Genomic DNA, 21,701 nt, shown 5'->3' with positions numbered 1-21,701 from the left:
CTTTTGAAACTATAAAATATTCAAATTTCTAATTTTAAAACAATTTACTATGTTTCTCTTTGAAAAAAAACTGTTTTATTATAATTAATTTTTTCATCACATATTATAACATATGATTACACTTTTAACATAACAACGTTGTATAAATGAAAATTTTTAATTTATTTCAATTTTATTTTATACAAGTTCAACTATGTTTATAATTATGAAATATTATTTTTCTAAAACTCTACCAGTTGAAAACAAATATTTAAATTTATAAAACTTTAATTGCACATGATCATTGCCAGGTGTCCAATCATGTGGCTAGGAATGCAACTTTGCACATTGGAGTAGGTCTCAATTTATCATGTAATTACATTGATTTTCAAAGGTAAAATAGATTGTAAAAAATTATTATTGAAAGCAAAAGTGAGATAAATTTCACATTCTGCCAAGTTTTAAAAAACTTTAGGGAGAAGTTAGTTTCTGATTTAATGCTATCACCCTCCTTTTTTGACACTGTTAAAAATCTTAGAAAACTTCAAAAATTAGATTCTATGAACTAAACTAATGAATGAAATTATGAAAAATAAGATTTCGACAAATAATCTAACTTTTCCCTTAATCAAATGCCCTTTCAAAATAATGTACGTGAAAAAACAAAACTCTTTTAGAGCATATTAGCATACCATTAGACATCAACGATTGGATAACAAAAAAAAAGCCCAAAATTTAATAATTAAATGAACATTTTAAAAACACCACTATAATAGAATGAACAATAATTTTTTGTTTTGGTTAAATTTTCAATTCACGTCATGAGTGATAATTGTCTTTCTTTTGATATGTGTAGTCACCTTTTGATTTCACATGTATCAACATGTCCATTTCAACTAAAATTAAATGATATTTGATTTGGCAAATGTACTAAACAAAATTATAAATCGAAAGAGGTGGAACAATGGAGTCTATGAAATCTTCCAAACATGCAGGTTTTGCTTTGTGGCTATCTTTGTATTGTAGCGACTGAGCTCGGAAGTGTGCTAGATTGTTTTTAAAGAATACAATGTTTCAAATTGGCCAAAAAGAAAAGTAAGTCATGTAAGCTTATGTTGTAATGACCGTTGCCATGTGCTGAAAAACTAGATACACATGCATACCTAACATGAGCTCCACATCTATAGGCATAAAATGATACGAACATGAGTCGGGCATGGGGCTTACCAATCACTAGAGTTCAAGGCTCCAAATGTAGCAAACAAACCCCTACTTGGATCAAAGAGTTTGTAATGGGATGAAAACCTAAAATGCTTGAGAAGTTCCAAACAGGAATGACCTTAGATAACTAAAACTAATAGCGAGATAATTGCTGAGAAACAATTATTTGTACTAACTGACAGCAACCTATTTAAGAGGGAGTGTAATGAAAATAAACTAGGAAAATTTTCTGTTCATTCTTGTCATCTTTTTCTGCTCTCCATTCACTACCATTTCTGCTCTCCCTTTCTGTTCTTTTCCCTGTAGATTCTATCATTGGTGCTTTCATTGCCCTTCCGCATTCACCATGCCCCCAAAATCAAGCATTGCTGTGGAAGAAGCCTTTTGCAACCTTGCTGGTTCTTTCATTGCCCAAATGTTTGACCTCCGACATGCATTAGAATCCAAATTTGACAATGAATGCTCTGATTTGATCTCCATCATCAACGATCAGAGATCTTCTCTTCATGATCTACAACTTCAAATGGCTCCATTGGAAAAGAACATTGTCATCAGAGTTACACCTACACTGTCATGGAAGAGTCTAAAGGATCCATTAAGGCATGACTCACCAAACCAGTCACTAGAAGAGCTTGGCTCACTGAAGATGCACCGAATGTCAACGAAAACCGATGGACCGGAGCAATACCCGAAAATGCAGGAGCTTGATGGACAAGCCATCACTGTCAAATTAGACAACGACTCTAAGTTTCGGAATTACTTCCAAGAAATTTCAGGTGATTCTATCATTCCATATTCTATTAAAATGTTTTGTGTTTCTTGCATCCACATTTCCTTGAAGAAAATATAGTTTTGTTAGAGAACGGTGTAGTATTTTTGTTTGATATGAAGTCTGATGTTAACTACCAAAAACCGAAAGGCTTTATTAAAGAAAACGAATTAAGACTTTTATGCGATTCGAGCGGTTCAGAGAATTATAAATGACTGGTATTGAGTTCAATTGGCATTCTAGAATTTTAACTGTTGCTTGATTTAATGTTGTCTTTGTTAATTTTAAGCTTGATCAATATAATGCCATTTGTTTAGCTAAGGTCGAAAATTTAGGCTCAAATGTTGTGGTTGTGGTAATCAATTCTTAGCATCTCTTAGAGCTATTGCAAGTAAAAAATTGTTGTGGCAGAGTGGAATTAGTCCACAGCCTTACGTGTTTTCCTGGGAATGTTTATACCTGCCATTAAAGGACAGAGAATTGAAGAGCTACAAGAGAAACGGGTGCCAATGGCACAAAAGATTAAAATAATTGGGCGTTAAGAATAAATTGATCTTGGTCATGGCTCAAATGTTCAAGGACTTGAGACTTACAGATATCTGACATATGTTTGTGTCATTTTTATCAAGCTGCCCAAGTAAATTACAAGACTGTTGATCACCCGGCAAGGGCATATACTGAGTGGTCAGAGATGGAATTGAGGCACAAGAATTTCGAAGGTGCACTAGAGTTGATAATATGGTCCATGGTTGAGCTTATTGTAGAGGTCCAACTAAGAGTAATTGCTTATGGGAATGGACCTGCTGAGATGAAACTCCATAAATTCTTAAGGTTCTGGACATTTTATATGGACTTAGAAGAAAGTCTAAATACTTAGGAGTCAACTAGAGTAGTCTATGGTAAATACTAGATTTACGAATTACCATGCCACAAATTATTATAAACCATGCATTTTTGTTAGAGAACAAATATTTTAAAGATGCTTTCAAAGTGTATCACAGAGGTGTCAAGATATTCAAGAATAGGTATGAGATGCCTATATGGGTCACTTATCTGCCAACGTTTGCACAGAGATACAAGAAAATGAAACTGAAACGAACAAAGGAGTTGTTTGAGTATGCTGTTGATACGACACCTACTGATGTACTAAAACCCCTATATCGTCAAGATGCAAAACTAGAGGAGAATTTTTCTATAGCGGCTCGCTCTGCATGCTTAAATTTGCCATATGTTATCGTTGCACTTTGGTTAGATGATAATGGTGATCATGTCGAGAGTACACTAACTTCTGCCTTGGTGAATACCAAAAATAATGCTGCTACGACTAACAAGAGCATTACAATATTTAATCCACTAGTTTCAAACTTTTGTGTCAACCCCATAGATTATGCTCGAACCAGTTTTGACAATGATGAAAAAGCTGGAAAGAAGGGTGGAGTGAGAATTGGGGCAATTCAATGGCCGAGTTGATGCGTACAAGAAGACCTTCAAATATAATGTTATTTTAGGCATCCACTGGATGTCTCAATTAGGCCCAATTGTGTCGGATTTTAGTGCCCTCTACATGACCTTTTTTCTCACCAACGCTCAAAGGTGATATTCCTATCCAAACTTTTTTCCTCTTATATAGCCAACCTAGTCGTTTGATACACACCAAAAGCTAATGGCTCATCACACTACCACACCTTTTCCATCCACCCACCCACCAACCAATAGCTCCGAAAACTCCAGCATTACACCACTTGTTCTCCAAATTTCAGAAAATACTTGACATTCCACATGGTCTTCCTCCTATTCGAGCACATGACCATTATATATACATGTGTTGCCAGACACCAAACCAATGAATTGGAAACATCAACCAGATACAGAAGCAACATGGGAATGTGAACAGGATATAGCAGTCAACTATCCTCACTTCATACTTGAGGACAAGGTTGCACTGGGAGGGGAAAGCAATGATATGAACCCGAGTCAGGGGCATGGGACTTGCTAGTCACCGGAGGCCAACGCTCCAATCGTAGCAAAAAAACCCCTGCTTGGATCAAAGAGTTTGCAATGGGATGAAAACCCAAAATTCTTGAAAAGTTACAAATAGGAATGACCTTAGATAACTAAAACCAACAGCGAGATAATTGCTGAGAAAAAATTATTTGTACTAGCTAGTAGCAAGCTATTTAGGAAGGAATGTAATGAAAACAAACAAGGAATATTCTCAGTACATTCTTCTCATCTTTTTTTGCTCTCCATTCTCTACCATTTCTGCTCTCCTTTTTTGTTCTTTTCACTGCAGATTCTACCATATAAATGCAAATATTTTTATCATATAATTATCTTGCCATAATTTCTAAATTTTCAAACCACTCCTTTATCTCTGTTCCATTCATTTTCCTTCTCTCTATCTTCTTTGTATCTCAAAAGTTCTGATAACAAAAGAAAAAAATTCAGAATTTTTTATTTATACATCATACACCTATTCTAAACACCCAACCGATCATCTTAAAATCACAACACCAACCCCGGATGAATCATCAAATGATAATCCCACAATACAAAGATCCAATTAACAGAAATTCTTTTCTAAACAATAAAACAAAAATTTAAAACCAAGTAGCTCATTAAAATTGATATTGTAGTGGAAAATTTTATAAATTTGATATAACACTTATCAAACAAGTCTTTCTTGTTTAGTCACATGATTTTGATTTTTTTATGAAAGATAATTGCAACTTATAGCATTTTCAAAGATAGCATACATTGATACCCAATATCTTTTGTGTTAGAGAAGTTGACATACAAGTCCAATCAAATTGGTTCAAACCTGTTAATACATTTAAATAGGCGGAGCATATTATCTACACTAATTGTAATACAATTAACCAATCACAATTTAGAATAATGTAAGGTACACCAAAATTTTATATGGAGCTCACATTTATAAGTGGATGACTCCTACATAATTCTTTATTATGATTGAACAAATGTAAGATTGTAGTAAAAAGAATTGTAGGTGAAATGCTCCTTAAATAGGCGTATCTAACTCCTAATAAAAGTTGAGTTCCAAGCATATCTCTGATAAGACTGTGATATGTCAAATATAAATAGACACATATTATTGTAAAAAAACAAGGAGTGAGAATCCCACTTACACTAGTAAAAGTTCTCCCTTAAATTTTTTTTCTTGCCTAATCCTTAGATAACCACCAAGAATCCTAGAACTTAACTTAAAGTTTGAAGTTTCTGAAACAGTCTAATAATTGCTCCATAGACGAAAAAGATCGACAACAATTCAAATAATGGATCAACAAATAGATGTTTACAGGTTCATAAAGTATCATCAAATCTATCTTGCGAATTCATACTAGCATTGTAATAAGTAATCCAAAACATACTAATTTGCCTTCAATTATTAATTAGTTAGGAATGATAAGATGGATATGCCCCCCCACCAAATACTTTTTTGTCAATTTCTTTTCAATATTTTTATTACCACTTCTCACGTATGTAGGAATCAATCATGAGCTGTGAACTCTATGGATGTGAATGGTATAATTAAAGCATAATCAAAAGTAATGCAAAGCAAAGGCGTAGCTTCAAAACAAGGTATTAAAATTAAATAGTTCATGATGGAGTAAGAAATCTAATTGTGACAGCCAAATAAAATGAAAAAAAAAAAAATCTATGCACGTTCCTATAGCTCCTGCTTCTAGAGGTTGAAACAGGGCTTGGTGCTCTTCATTTTAACACAATGCTAAGTGTGAAGGGTGAGGCATATAATTATCCTTATAAAAGCCATGAATCATTTAACACATGATCCAATTAATGCAAGCAGGCTCCATAATCTACAAAAATTTCAAGAAAAACAAATCACCAATGCAAATTTGAGATAATAACATGTTAGATCTTACTTGAGTTACTAATTCTTTACTAAGTCCTCACCTTCTTGAAGTAAAAGAAGGAGATACATTACAGGCAATGAAATCAAAATTCACTCTAGAAAAGACCATCCACTTCTGCTAAATGAACTTAGAGATCATCCTTAGCCTCTACCTCAATACCTAACAGCTTAGCCAAATTTCCACTCTGATATGCTTCAACAGTATCTGAAAATTAGAAATATAATCAATAATTTCTCTACTGCTTCTGTCTTACAAACATATTAATTTCCATTGCACGAAGATAGGAAAGTTAAATTTGTTCGAAAAGAAAAGCAAGTTACCATCTGAGCCTCCGATGTGCTTTCCATTTACAAAAACCTGTGGTACAGTACGCCTACCAATAATCTCACTCAAGGCATCCTGAATGTTCCACCCATCATCTGTCAAATACATAAGCAACTACTTCAAGATCAAATCGAGGAATCAACTTCCACAAGTCAATATGAAGCTACTATAAAGGATTAACTGTAATTACTTGTTATCAGTTTTAGTTGAAGCTAGTAGAACTAGGCAAAACAGCAGCTAGACTTGGAAATGCGTATAATCTTGCCATGTAAAACACTGGCAATTCATATATTCTTGTCGTGTTTTACACGAAAATTAGGTGTCACAATTTGTGTTGACACGGAAAACACAAAATACAATTTTTTGTTTTTGTTAAATTCATATATGATTTTTTTGCTAAAATTTGAACTGGTGTCAACTTCGTATCTTCTTTTTTTCGTTTCATATCGTGTCACCATTTTGCGCTTTAAATTGCCGGTCTAACCACAGCCACTAAATAAGCTGGGCAACCACTTAACTGGTCTGGTTAGTATCTAGGCCTTGCAGTTATAGTACCCATTAATTTTCAGCTTTTTATCTTACGAAAAAACCAAAAGTTTTAACTCAACAACAATAATCTAGGTTTGTCCTGCAATTAGTAAAATGGAATGTAGTTGTCAACACACCTCGTTCATCAAGCTCCACAACGAATGGAACCTGGTTCAACTCTTTGAACACAGATTTTGCCCTCCTACAGTACCTGCACAACACCAAAATAAGCAACAGATTCCAAATCAAAATAACTTTTAGTCCAAAATTCAAACTTAGTCACCAATATAAATTAATATAAGTAATGTTTGGATTATTCAATTATAACAATGAACAGAGTATTACTTATGCACTTAAAAGGGGAAAAAGTGAATCAAATATAAGATCAAAGAAATTTAAAAAAAAAACATCGAAAATAAAATTTAAATAAAAAACAAATTAATTGATTTTTTTTTTTTTGTTTTAGAGATGAAATGAATAAGATCTGAATTGAGGCGAAGAAAAAACGTACGGGCAGTAGGACTTGGAGAAGATGACGATCTTGTGGGCCGAGATGGTCTTTTGGACGAAAGCTGCTTCAGGCGAATCAGCCGACGATACCCAACAGAGAGATGCTGCAATTACTAAGATTGACGCTATCAAGATTTTTATCGCCATTGAAGCTCTTAACCTCTCAATCTATGTTTGACTCTATCTCACAGTTGTGACTGTATGCTTAAAAACTAGATCTGCACCTCCTTTCGTAGTCTCCTGCCAATAAATTTTTTACTTTTATTTATTCTTATTCGGCCAAAAAACTATTTATTGTTATTGTTTGGCCATTTTAATCAATGGTAAAATAATAAACAATTTTATAGTTAAAGATTTAAACGAAAAAATATATAGAGAATTAGGTTATCTAAAAACATGAATGAGAAAAAAAAAAAAGAAAATAATTCAATGATTCAATTATTTTAAAAAGTAGAAAAGATAGGCACACAAATATTAAAATTTGTAAATATAAATTTTATTTTGAAGGAAAAATAAAAATACCAACCTATATTTATTAATGCACAGGTAATTTTATTTAATTATTTATTTTTTAGTTCTCTTAGCTTAGTATCACTTAGCTGGTGACACCAAATTTAGTTAAAGGTTATAATAGTATAAATTATTAATTTTTTTATTTATACATTAATCATTCAAAAATTTCATATAAAAAATACATATTGATAACAAATTGTAGTCCAAACTTGAAAGATTGTGTTAACTTAAAGTTGTGAAATAATCAAGAATAAGCAAGTTATGGGAAGTTGATAATACAAGTAACGTAAAACAAGAATAAGTACCTAAATAGTAGAGAAGGAGAATTCAAACATAAGGCTCAGAGAGGTGGACCCTTTTTCAAGGTACTTATAAGTTCTTTTCTTTAGCTTTCTTTGTCAAGAATCTCTTGATTCACTAGTGATTCAAACCTTACAAATTACATTTCCTAGGCAAATGTGCAGCCTTTACAATTCTAATCTTTAGGATTCAAAACTTATGTAGTAACCTCTAAACTCCTTAAGATTTCTATCCAAATCCTAATACAATTCACTCAAGGGTCTATCTCCTTTGACTCACAAATCTAAACCTTTAATAGGTAATTGTTTATTAGGTTTAGGTATAATATTGAAAAGATAATACAATGAAAAGATCATAAATGCATACAAAGAATAAAGCTAGAAGGTCAAAAACACTTTAAATAACCTTAAAATGAAGAATATCAACTTCCAAAATTTTTAAATGGTATCTCTTACTCTTGAAAAGTGTTAGAGACTTCTTTTTATAATGTGATATGATTTCTAGCTATTGTGGATAATTTAAAGTGAAATATAAATGTTGGAGTTTTCAATTTCAAGTTGATTTAAACTTATTTATACAAGAAAATTCAATCTCTTGCTTTAGGCAATCAATTCTTTTATTTTAAAATTAAAAATTTTAAACATTAGAGACTAAGGTATCAATCATTTCATTTTTGAAAATTGAAGTAAGTGTAAACACTTCATTTAATCTTAAATCTTTTAAAATATTTTTGAGTCTTGGAGGAATATTTCTAATCCAATCCAATGAATTGAGCTTAAGGTTTGTCAATTTGGGTTCAACTTTATTTGGACCTAATTCACAATATTATTATTTTGGGCTTAGCTTTTGGGCTTATTTGAATTTCAATTTTTGGTTTGGGTTTATATCCCAAATTATGGTCTAATTTATTGTTTTCCTTTCTATTTCCCTTCTTATTTTATTTGGACTATTTCCTTTAATTTTTAATTTTATTTATTTTTTTGAAAAAAAAATGAAAAATAAAAGAAAAAGGGAAATTGGAAAAAGTTTGAAATTGTCTTGGATTATGATTCTTTTAGAGGATGAAATTCTTTTACGACTGAAATTTTACTAAAATAATAATTCCTTTTTAATCAGAACTTTTATGGATTTGGAATCTTTTTTGCCTTGAAATTAAGTATCTATAAAAATTAATAGAAACTACAAAAATCAAGGGAAATGAAGAAAACAACAATTACAGAGAGCAAATTGATTATGACCGCAAGTACATGGATCGTAACAAGGAATATAAAATGAATAAAATATCATTTTCATGAGAATTGTAAATAAAATTAATATTGAATACCAAAATTGTAACACCTAAATTATATTCATACTAATCAATATTTAATATGCAAGAACTAATTTTAATTACTAAACTAAGCTAAACAATAAATTAAATAATGCAAAAAACTAAATTAAACAAGCTAAAAACCTAAAACCAAAATTTAAATATACAAAAATAAAGAATTAAACTTAAATAGCAGTTTAAATAAATCAAAATTGTAAATAAAGTTAAAACTTAACAGACAAAAAGAATTTAGATAAAAGCAAATTGAAGTTCCAATCTAAAAACAATAATTAACTCTATATTTTTTGAACTAAATAATAAATCTAATGCAACAACTTAAGAAATCAAATTATCATACAAAGATACTGAATTAACTAAAACTAAAACTGAAATTAAACTTAACAAAATTAATTTAACTTATGAAATCTTAAGAATAGTAAATTAAACCTAATTTAACATTTTTGAATCATAAACAATGTAAATAAATTTAAGTTGCAACTAACAAAATTGAACTTAGCAAATTAAACTTTAAATCATACATAAAAATTAAACCTAATCTAATAACTTGAAATTATAAATTGTACAACTAAATTGAACTTGAGAAACCTTAAATCAATCTAAAGTAAAACTAAATTAACCTTAAATTGCATGAACTAAACTTGAATTAAATTAAAACAATAAATTAAAGTAAATAGTAAGAATAGAAAATTATAGAGCTTGAACTTAAATTAAATCAAAAAAGAATTTACATAGTTTGAAAACTTAAATTAAACTTGCAAGAATTTAAATTAAATTGAAAGAAATTGAATTAAATTGAAAACTTAAGAAAACAAAGTAAGAAAGTTTAAAAGAATAATGGTTGGTCTGTCACTCTAAGCTTTAAAACTAAAAAGAAATTAAAAGAATAAGAAAACAATAAAAATCCTATAAATCCTATAAAGCTAGCTATTTATAAGAAAAAAGATTACAAAAAGCCTAGTGAGATGCAACAACCTTCTTGAATTAGAAGAGATTTTTCTTTTTTAAACTCCTTAAGCAGCTTTCAAAGTCTTGACTTTGAAATGCTTGCAACTTTCTTTTAAAAAAACTCATGTATTGTTAGTCTTTAGGCAACTTAAAGTCTTAAAGTTTCCAGCTGCTTAATTTTTTTTAACTTTTAATCTCTTAAAATTAAAGAATGATGTGTAACTAGAGTTTTTCAAAAAAAAAGAAAAGTTTCTCAATTGAATTGAACCCTAAGCAACCTTCTAGAAAAAAATTTGCAACTTAGGATAAGTCTAGTGCTTCTTAGAGACTTCTAACAATTTGCCTTCATATAGGACTCTTTTTAAAGAAAAAAGAATTGGGTTGTCCATCATTGTTAATAGCCTACCAAACTTGACCCTTATAATATTTTAAGCTCTATTTGGACCACCTCTTGGATTGGGTTTGCCTTGGACACCACCTTGGGCTTTTATATTTAATGTGTTGTCCTTATCTATCTATCTCATGCAATCCTATCTTAGGTAGGAATAATAAGTCAACCAAGGATTTCCTAGTCAACTTATGAAAACCTTCCCTAAGTTAGCTTCACCAAATAGGTTTTTTAGTCAATATAGAAATTTCAAGACAAAGTGTGATATCCTAATCAAACTAAGAATCCAAGTAAAAGTGAAAAATTTTCTTTAAGTAGGAAAACTACGAGTAAAATGAGCTTTTTCCAATTTAAGGTATGATTTTTCAAAAATTTTTCAAGATTTAACAAGATTTTCTTTTTTCCTTAAAATTACCAATACATTATCAAATTAAGCACATTAAAAGTAAAAAACCATCTTATTTTACCAAGAACTAGCAAATTCATTTATTTAAGCACAAAAAACAAGTCTAAATAATTGTACTTTATAGAGTTATCAGACTCTCAAACTTGAATTTTTACTTGTTCTCAAGCAAAATAAAACTAAACTAGATAAAAAAATACATGCTAAAGATCATAGCACAAACTCCCATGGTTAGATTCTCATAAGTCCCTCAAAATTGCATAATGAATATAATTTGGAGAAAATCACAAGTGTAGCTTAAACATAAGACTCTTTCAAGAATAAGCTCCCTTCCAATTGCTAATTTCTATTTATGTGTATAATCAATCTCATATCAATGCAATACATTTAATTAAGCATGATCAAATTTCATAAATTTGCTTTTCACATACTTTCTATACTAATGTAGCCACACTTAACTAAAGATCAATAGGTCTTTATTAAATTTGTAATGTAAGGCTAGGGTTACGGTATGATAAAGAAAAATTTAAACTTAATAAACCCTAAACATGCATTACTTAGAATCTTTTTAATTTGAGAGCTTTCAAGAGAATGTACACATCCAAACTCATATATTTCTTTCTTTCTCCTTTCTTTTCATCTCAAATAGCAACTTATCAATGATTTGCATAAGTACTTTGCTATTTCATGTTTCCATTTTTTTCTTTTTTTTGAAGTCTATTTTTCTTTGTTTGAAAGATGTTTTCAACTTTTTTTTTATTGTTTACAAATAGAATTTTGTATATTGTTTTTTTTTTTTCAAACTCTACCCTTCCATCCCAATGAAATATAGCTCTCATATTTTTTTTTTTTATTGATCCATATGCACATAAGATAAGGTAAAAAGATAAATAAAGATAATAAATCAAAGGGTGGCTAATTCATGTAGGTTAAAAACAAGGAAAAGATATATAAAAAACTCAAATGGGGTGACGAAAGATAAATAATATGAAATGTTAGCTTGAAAAGACTCAAATGATCCAAAAATAGCCTAAATCATCTCTCTAATTAAGTGTAGTCTATGATTTCACCTCAAGAAGTACTCAAACAAATTCTAAAATAAGTACAGGACTTTACAAAATCAATGTAATCCTATATTTACATAAGTTTTAACTAAACATATATACATCTAAAAAAATATGACTAAATGCTAAAAAATTTTAGTGTAATAGACAGTAAGTGAGTTGAGGCAATGGTTTTGGTGTGGACCAATCAATAATATTGGCTATAAGAGATGGATGATGGATTGATAGGACAATCGTTTTGTAAGGTGATGAGAGAACCTAAATAATAAAAAGTCATGTAAAGAGCTTGAAAATCTAAAATTATTGGCCCTAACTGGGATAGCCATTGAATACCCAAAATCACATTAGCACATACACATCCAACAAGAAAATCCAAACTAAACTAATTACTAAGAAGGCTCAGTGTAACTTTAAAACAAAATCTTCCTCAAGTTATGAAATCACCATTACATACTGTTTCTAAAAATCATGGATCATGGTGCTGGTTGGACTAGTAACCCGAGGTATATGGCAACCCTTGGTTGAATCAGATTATGTGTATTGCCAAAGTCCATTAAACAATCAGTGGATGCAATATAAACCACTAGCTTCGTAGAATTAAGAGAAGAATGACCTGAAATATCTTAAAGGGATACATGGAAATGTGATGGATCTTTTTGAGAAAAACTTTGTAGAAGCGGTGGCAATGGTAAGGAAGCCAGTGGTGGTGCCATTGTGCGGTTAGGGTGAGGTGCCTCTAATGGTGTAGAGTTATCCTCTCCTTGTAAATGTAAAAAAGGTGTAATAAGACAATAATGTCCTAGTTTATATTGCTCATCACAATTGAAACAAAAGACCCTTAGCACATCTTGCTTGCATTTCAGTAGGAGTCAAACAACGGATAAGGAATGTCTGTTGGGTAGAGGAAGGTTTGGTTACTGTTGGTGGTGGAGAAGAAATATGTAAAGGTCAATTTAGGTGAGCTCTAGAATCCAAGAGTTTGGATTTGGGACGTTTGGCAAGGCTCAATTCTTGGGTAAAAGACTGTGGTTTAAAAATTTCAATGCCTTAATGAATATCTGGATACAGCCCAGAAATGAAACAGTTAAATAAGTGTTCTTCAGACAACCCGTAGACTCTATTAGAGATATTTTCAAAATCAATTTGGTATTGTGCAACATAGGTTATTTGCTTCAGCTCGAACAGAGTAGCTTGGTGATTAACAAATGTAGTAGGGCCAAACCTGAGCTCGAGGCTCGAGTGAATGATTCCCAGTCATGTAGTTGGTTGTTGTGATGCATCCATTGATAGCCGCTTAAAGCCTAGCTTGTCATGTAAAAAACCAACGATTGGCAATCTGTGATAAGGTGAGATAAAATAAAACTCAAAATATTTCTCAGCTTGAAAAAGCAAATCTAAAGGATTAGATCCATCAAAGTTTTGGAGATTTGACTGTAAAGGCAGTGAAAGGGCTAGGCAAGTTGGTAGATGAAAATGAGCTTGAAGAAATTAATTGTGAAATAGTAACAATGGTGCTTGAAGACGCAGAGCAACGGTGGTAGAGGTCTTTTCCAAATGATCAAAATTTAAGTTGCAGGTTATGAATAAATGATCGTTTCTCGTTTATCCTAGATGATAGATCAAAACATTTGGTATCAAATTTGGACTCTAAGGCATTTCAGAGGTCGAGAATCTAGGAAGTGAAAGACTCGGTAAAGTGGTTAATGGAAACGAAAGAGCCAATGATATGGTTATGGAAAACAAAGGATTAAGAAAGGAAGAAAAAGAGAAATGAGCAAAAAATTCTTATTCCATTCTCCATTCCGTTCGCAACCTTAAAAAGCATAATAACAGGTGGTGCAATAATTATTTTTTTGTCATGCACCTATAATGCTAAAGATTTGATCAGCTAACGATAGACTCATACTACAAACAGTTTTGTTGACAAACACTTAACGGGCTCTCAATTTATTACAAAATCTTTAACCCAACCAAGAGCTTTAGTGATGCTTCTTCGACCCTTTACTAAAAAAATTAGGGTTAAATATACAAATGGCCATTGAATTATACATTTTCTGTCAGTTTAGTATCTAAAAAAAATAAATTTATCAATTTTGTGCTTCAAATTTCATTTTGTTATCACTTTGGTATTTCATACTAATATCATTAATCCGAAATGTCAATATAGCATGAATATCCAATAAGATACTAATATGTGTCATAAAAGTTTAATTACTGTCACATCATCAATTCCTCTTCAACATTAAAAGAAAATTTTAAAAACTTGTTAAAAAATTCTAAATTTTTTTTTAAATTATAAAAATTGAAAAATAATTTTTAAAATTCAAAAAATTTTAAAAAAAATCTAAAATTTTTTTAAAAATTCTAAAAGAATTCTAAAAAATTTCTAAAATTCAAAAAAATTCTATTTTTTTTAAATCTACAAAAAATTCTAAAAGGTTAAAATTCTAAAAATTTTCAAAAGTTTTTTAAAAATTCTAAACAAACTTTAAAAAATTTACAAAATCTCAAAATTAAAAAAATCCAATAAATTTTAGAAAAAAAATGAAGATTTAAACAAAAATAATTCCTTAAAATTAAAAAAAAAGGGCAAAAACTTAAAAATATTTCAACATAAAAAATCTAAAATTTTTAAAAAATATATAAAAGTTTTTAAAAAATTATGAAAATTTTTCTTTTTTAATCTTACAATTTTATATTGTTATATTGTTTTTTGAATTTTTTTGAATTTTTATTAAATTTTAAGTTTTTATTTTTTGGCTTCAAAATTTTTTAAAAAATTTTAAGAATGTTTTAGAAATTTGAAATTATTTAATTTTTCAAAAGATTTTAAAAATTTTTAAATTTTTTTAAAAACTTTCATATTTTTTCAAAAACTTTTTATATTTTTTTAATTTTCAGTTTTTTTTCAATTTTCGTGATTTTTTTTAATTTTAAGAAAATAGAACTTTTATTAAAATAATCATTTTTTTATTTTTTTGGATTTTTATTATAATTTTCAAAAGTTTTTGAATTTTAAAATTATCATAATTTTTATAATTTTTAAAAATATGTCATATTTTTTAATTTCTTATAGATTTTAAAAATTTTAAAAAATTTTAGAATTTTTCAAAATTTTTGAGAATTTTTTTAAATTTTTATGAATTTTTAAAATTTTTTGAATTTTTTCTTTTTACAATGACATCACATTGATTATATGGCACTAATTGAATTTTTTTTTATACATGTCAACATCTTATGTCATTAGTCCAAAGTACTAATGTGATAACGGAATGAAAGTTGATATACTAGCATGATAACTGACAAAAAATGTATAATTTAGGAGTTATTTTTGCATTTAACCCAACAAATTAATGTCCATCGCCATTCTTCTTTGGACTCATATCATTTTGCTATTTTTTTCTAGCTTTCTAGCCTTTTGGCATAGCAACAATAAATTTCTTTTGATGAAGCAAATGAATATTTTGTGATTGTAATTTCTTTTTTTTTTTTAAATTTTTTGAATATAGATTTGGTAATCTTAAAAACCCCTTTAATAATTATGTTAACAATAATCGTTTAACATACATGCTAACTTCATACAAGTAAATATATATTATATTTGACTACATCGAGAATACTTAAAGGCATTGCCACTTTAATATCGCAAAGCAAAACAAAACAGCTTTGGTCATTATAAGACGCAAAGGCCAAATTTGTTTTTAAAGGTTCTTCATTTGATTAAAGGAACACCACAAGTTAGTCAATATTAAATGCAGGGTTGAACTGTTCTTTGCATTGCAAGCCAATGGGAAGTCACATGCTGTGAGCTTTTAAATGTATATGTGTCCAAGATCCCATAAATGGCTGCATTTGGAACAATATGCAATGAAGAAGATGCATGCCTTTTAAGATTTAATTAAAAAGAAGGGGTTGAAGAAGTTGTATTTCCTAGATGCCTCGACTGCTTTTTGGCTTCATTGGATAAAACAATTAAACTGCAAGTTTAGCAACTAAAGTTTCGAGTAATCCTCAATCCTCCACATTAATACTTAGACTTTGTTTCTTTAATTAAGGCTTGAGCTCAAAAAGTTCTAAATTAAAATCAAAGATAAAAGAAGATGAAATGTATAGAACGTAAAAGAGTTATTTTTGGTTTTGAAATATAAAATCATATATATTAAAAATATTATATTTGATACATTTTTAAAGCAGAGATTATATATATTATCAGTAAACTATATGATATCATCTCAATAATAATTTTTTTAAAAATTAAAAGTTTATAAATTATTTTAAGAATTTATAAAAATTTATGGTTTCCCATTGATAAAATGGTATCATTATAATATGTTAAGTGCATCAAATGTTACCTTTTTTTTTAATTTTCTTTTTAATGGAATATAATGCCATACTCTTGGATGGAAATAAAAGTTTGCATTAATGTGTTATAAAAATGGGGGAAAATGGCTAATGCTTTGTGCTTTTTATCTAAAAGCGTACTAACGTGTTCAAACTTCAAATCTAAGCTTGGATTCTAAATTCTCTGAGTCTAACTCTCCTCTGCCAAACGAGTCGGCCAAGAAATTTAAAAAAAAAACTAGTACACGAAAAGTCAAGAAAGAAGTAGTACTAAATTAAAAAGGGTGGGAACGCATCTCTAAAAGACTAAATCCAAAAGTCACATGCAAATAATTATACAATTGCGGTATCTTGCTGTTCACTGAATCCGATGGCATATTTTTCAGACATTGCAGTTCACTTGTCCACCCAAAAGCTTGACTCAACTGGATTCTTAAATATTGTGTTTTTCTTTTCCACTGATTCTCTTTTGCTTCCCGAGAAATTACAGTCCAAGAAGCACATAGTATAGTATAGTAATGGGCAGAGCAATCAGCATGCCGAAAATAACCCTGGAATTCAAAAATTTTTTGTACCAACCCAACATTAGTTTCATCATTCTCATGATAAAGGTTAGAGCTAGTATTTTAACCGAAAAAAAAAAAAAACTATATATAGACAGCCTATTGTAATTTCCCTAGGTAAATTGACAATCAATATCCAATAATTAAAATAATGCCTGCTCACAACTATCTTTAGATATAAACTCCCAACAAAAGAAAAAAACAAAGGAATATTTTATGAGTAGATCATCAAAATAAATTATGGTTGAGTTTATTTTAAAGAATGATTATGAGTTGTTTATATAAGCATCCTACATTACAAAACAATGGAGTCTAGATCCGTTTCACAAAAATATAAAATCATGACAGTTGTTAATTGCGGGCAGAACTTTATATTGAATTTTTTTAAAATGGGTAAGAAACTTTTAGATTTTACTTAGTATAATTTTTTTCTCGAATTTATTCAAACAAATTTTATAAATTCATGAGAAATTATCTTGTTACTATCTTTTAACGGATTTGAAATCAGATAATGAAAAAAAAATACATTTTTCTTTATCACTTGAAGCAGTCATTTATGGTTGATTGAATTTATTTAACAATTAAGGGATATAAACAAAAACTTACGCAGTGCTAAGTATGTCTGGATGAACGTTATACTCCTTGGCAAAGACAAATGGAACTATTCCTTGGGGAAGAGCGGCCTGGTCATAACCCCAAATGAATGAGTATTTGCCATATCCTATCAATACGTAATTCAAAGAAAATTGAGTTAAAAATGGATGAGACGAAGTTTAGTATATATACTTGAACAATCGCGACGTGCAAAAGAACGCCACGAAGACCTATAGCAATGGACGTTGCAGCAATCACAGCGGGGCCAGTCAAAAATCTGACAGCCATGGAAAATGCCGCTACAGATCTTCCACAAGCTATGATATTTGGTTGTAAAGCCATGAATAAGCCTGTTAAATACCAAAGCAAGAATTCGTTGTTCTATAATCAGTACGAAGTCGTGATGTAAGTCGCAACATATTTACGCATTGATGATCAAGTATTCAATCAAAATATAAGAATACATACCTAGACTAAACATTGCCATTCCTAGACCAGCATTGGATAATATTGATATCGATCCACTTACAATTGTTGGCATTTGAATGTTCCACCTACAGATCATGCCAAATCAAAAATTGAAACGCAAAAATTGCTATTGACAAATAGAAAATTGCAATAGCTTTGTCAGTGTTTATTTATTTCCCTTACATGTTTAGATGGTTAAACTAAAGGTTAATATTACCAACGAATTTTGAATTATAATAAAATATTCAATATATACCTAAATTTTAAAAATATTTAATATAATACGTGAATTATAAGTATTTTAATTAATATAATATTTATTCTTAATTTAATTAATTTTAAATGGTGTCACGTACCAGACAACAATCCTTTAAGTATCATTATATTAATTAATAAATTTATAATTTAAATATTATATATTTTTTAAAAATTTAAATATCATATTAAATATTTTACTATAGTTTAAATGTTATTTTGTAGCCCTTAAATAAAAGTAGTTTGGAGTTTAGATAAATACTTGAACGATATGAGCGACCAAGTCAATCCTAAAAGACTTGAATATGTGTTAGGGTTTCTTATTAGCTTCCTCCAAACCATAATAAGAATAAGCCTTGTCATCACACTTGCTGGAGGCATCTGCTGCTTCTTTCTTCCATCGCCTTCTTCCATGTTAGCCTTCTTCTGACAACTGAAGGGAGACCCACTCGTCGGAAACTTTGATCCCTCCTCAATCTCAACATCCTTCCCTCCACTGATTTTGCCGGCGGGACTCAAATTTTCAATTAACTCATGCATTGCTGTACATACATTCAGCAGAATTTTGCCAAAAAATGATAGGAAATTTTAATAAAATGACCATCAGACAAGTTGTTCAAAGTATTGCTATTGCCAGCTTAATAGGAGACAAATATGCAGAGACGGATTTGTAGCAAAGGTAGACACCCTCAAATATTGAAAAACAATAAAATTTGAAAGAAAATTTTTGTGAGGGCATCCTTAAAATTTTCATCTGAATGTTCACATTCTGTGGATAAAATTAATAAATTCATCATCAATTTATATATATATATATATATATATATTATAAGTGGATACCAAAAAAATCTTGGATCCGGTCGAAGATAGGAGATAGAAGTTGCTTAATTACACACCTCTTGAAGCAGTGTTTTCTTGTTGAAGAGCGCCTTTAAAAGAGTTGATGGCCCCAAAGTCAGTGGAGGCGGCTCTATTAACCGCATGTCTTAGATTCCCTTCAGATACAGGAGAAGCACTAGAACTCCAAACAAACATGTGAAGCTCCTTGTTAGGCATGGCACCACCACCGACACTTTCCTTTTTCTTTGAACCGGAGCCGCTGGTAGACCCTGAAAAAATTGGATTCGGAGGTGGATAAGAAGAAACTAGACCTCCGTTATACAACTCGCCGCTCATGCTCCTTCCTCCCCTTCTCTTCGCAATCTTCAACATCTCCTCATCGAAGTTTGAAGTTCTTGGTGTCGCTCCTTTAGAAGACTGCAATGAATAAACATCACCAATAGCTCCCTGGATGCTATTTGTGTATCCATGCTTTGGACTTGGAGCCTTACTTGCAAACATGGCATAGAAATCAGTTTGATTAAAACTCGAAGCCCTGGGAGTCGGTTCTCTGGATGACTGGACAGAGTATATCTCAACACCAGTGAGGTTCGATGCTCTTGGTGTCATGGACGTTAATGAATTCAATCCATGTGATTTGTTAAATGACGACACCATTGATGATGCACTTGATCTTCTCACCACCACATGGAGTTTACCATCATCACCGATCTCAGCGTCAGCCTGTAAAGGCTCGCGGCCATTAAGTGAAACAACATCGGACTCAACGCGGAAAGAGGTAATGGATCCAGCAGTCTCGGGGAATTGATCATTGATGAGAAGCTTTGCTCCTCTATATTCAAACATGAAGAGCATGAGAGTGTACCAAATTACACTCTGTAAAACTACAATTTGAACCATAAGGTTCCCAGAAAAATCCCCATACATGGCTTTTAAAAGGGGGATGCCCATGACAAGAGTGTTGGGAAGAGTAGAGAGAGAGAAGAGTGTAATCATCCACTCAAGGCTGCCATGTTTGGTAAAGGCTTGCCATACAAAAAGAGCGACAAGAATGACTACTTTCTGGAGAGAATCGGCAGCTATGAAAGGGTAGTTCATAGCATAGGGATTATTTGAAGAGATGAAATGGAATGAGAGTAATGGAACTGCAAAAACTGCAACAAAACGGTTGATGCCAGAACATTGATCTGGAGTGAAGATTTTCCACCACCTCACCGACCCATATGCTAATATCATAGCAACGTATAGAGGCACAACAGCTGCAAGAACATCGTATATGTCCTTTCCGGTAATCATGGTTAAAAATTAGAGTAACAGTGCTTGAAAATGATATGTCCGAGAGACAAAATAGAAGAAGAGGTTCGTCGATCGGGTTTAGACTGGGCAAGAAAGAAACATAACAGAAGAATAGAAAAACTATTACTAAAATCTAAACAAATTTGACCAAGAGAGGGGAGTGAAATGGCTCTTTATCCGGCTTTATGGGTTATTAATGAAATGTTGAAAACCAATGGCATAGGTTCTCACAAAGCAAACTACTAGTACTATTTTAAGAGAATTTAAACAACGAAAATAATCACTCCATTTCTTTACTTACTTTTGGTTTGGGTACAAATAAAATAACTTCTGCCCTGCAACACTTCCACTGCTCTTAAATTTAGGTAAACTTAATAATTTAAAATAACATAAAATAACACGATATAAAAATTATACAAAAAAACATGTAAAAGTAATATGGATTAAAATTTTATAAAAAATTTAATAAAAAATATATATATTTCATATTTTTTAAATCAATGTAAATTATGATATATAATTTTTATATATAATATGATATGGATATATAAATTATCAATAATTTTAATATACATGAAATACCAATTGACATACTTAAGTTTGAGAGACAAATTACTCTTTTAAATTCGTAGAAACAAAGCCTGACTCGAGACAGCAAGAATCCTTCCCGACTAAGTACATGGGGAAAAATGAAAATGAAAATAAAAAATATGGGATGTTTGAGTTTGGCTAAACACTATGGCAATATAAATATTGCAAATAAACCATAGTTCTAGACAGAGCAGTCGTTGATGCACATGAGGAGAGACAATTTTTTAGCGATCTGCGGTAGCAGTAAAGATCTGTCTGCCTATATATAATACAGAGGTTGCCGGAGTCGAGCTGTTGCGTTGGGGCTATTCTCATAACTCTCTGTACTCAATTTTATTATATAACGTCTGATATTGTATTTAATGATATGTGAATGTGCATGTGAACTGCAATACAAGGGGCTGGGAGACTTATGAGCTATATGCATTTTCAAATAGGTTGATGTTATGAATGATTTCTAAATTTTATTAAAATATTTAATATTGTACTTAAATTTTAAAAATTTTTAACATGATATTTGAATTATAAATTTATTAATTAATGTAGTACTTACCAATAATGTGGCTAGTTGCATATGGTG

At 30.5% G+C, this 21,701-nt stretch overlaps 2 protein-coding genes across 3 annotated transcripts; both read right to left on the bottom strand.

The window, feature by feature from the left end:
- Positions 1-5,768: 5,768 nt before the first annotated feature.
- Positions 5,769-7,495, bottom strand: LOC111301772 (Glutaredoxin family protein). The gene is made up of 4 exons (XM_022897714.2): positions 7,232-7,495; positions 6,858-6,931; positions 6,189-6,287; positions 5,769-6,072 (listed from the first exon to the last, which is right to left on the bottom strand). The coding sequence occupies exons 1-4, from the start codon at positions 7,375-7,377 to the stop codon at positions 5,996-5,998; spliced, it is 396 nt and encodes a 131-aa protein (XP_022753449.1). The 5' UTR covers positions 7,378-7,495; the 3' UTR covers positions 5,769-5,995.
- A 9,273-nt stretch (positions 7,496-16,768) lies between these two features.
- On the bottom strand, positions 16,769-20,741 carry EIR1 (Auxin efflux carrier family protein). Of its 2 annotated transcripts, none has more exons than XM_022898296.2 (6): positions 19,291-20,741; positions 18,657-18,936; positions 18,140-18,225; positions 17,864-18,021; positions 17,684-17,760; positions 16,769-17,065 (listed from the first exon to the last, which is right to left on the bottom strand). In XM_022898296.2, the coding sequence occupies exons 1-6, from the start codon at positions 20,528-20,530 to the stop codon at positions 16,999-17,001; spliced, it is 1,908 nt and encodes a 635-aa protein (XP_022754031.2). In that variant the 5' UTR covers positions 20,531-20,741; the 3' UTR covers positions 16,769-16,998. The 2 variants fall into 2 exon arrangements, with proteins under 2 accessions (XP_022754031.2, XP_089600706.1); XM_089744580.1 differs by having other exon boundaries at positions 16,916-17,065; positions 18,657-18,969; positions 19,390-20,568.
- Between the last annotated feature and the right edge of the window lie 960 nt (positions 20,742-21,701).

The sequence above is a fragment of the Durio zibethinus genome, chromosome 15 (assembly GCF_047325235.1).
Source record: "Durio zibethinus cultivar Kanyao isolate XHJ-2024 chromosome 15, ASM4732523v1, whole genome shotgun sequence".
NCBI classification, from domain to species: domain Eukaryota; kingdom Viridiplantae; phylum Streptophyta; class Magnoliopsida; order Malvales; family Malvaceae; genus Durio; species Durio zibethinus.
The sequence above is the reverse complement of the archived record's forward strand: the minus strand, read 5'-3'. Positions and strand labels throughout refer to the sequence as shown.

Coding starts and splice junctions, on each gene's coding strand:
- LOC111301772 (XM_022897714.2), bottom strand. CDS start 7,377: ATGGCGATAAAAATCTTGATAGCGTCAATCTTAGTAATTGCAGCATCT. Junction 6,932..7,231: donor TTCTCCAAGTCCTACTGCCC/GTACGTTTTTTC, acceptor GGTGTTGTGCAG/GTACTGTAGGAGGGCAAAAT. Junction 6,288..6,857: donor TGTGGAGCTTGATGAACGAG/GTGTGTTGACAA, acceptor TGTATTTGACAG/ATGATGGGTGGAACATTCAG.
- EIR1 (XM_022898296.2), bottom strand. CDS start 20,530: ATGATTACCGGAAAGGACATATACGATGTTCTTGCAGCTGTTGTGCCT. Junction 18,226..18,656: donor TGGTCGCTCATATCGTTCAA/GTATTTATCTAA, acceptor CATGATCTGTAG/GTGGAACATTCAAATGCCAA. Junction 17,066..17,683: donor CCAGACATACTTAGCACTGC/GTAAGTTTTTGT, acceptor TTTGAATTCCAG/GGTTATTTTCGGCATGCTGA.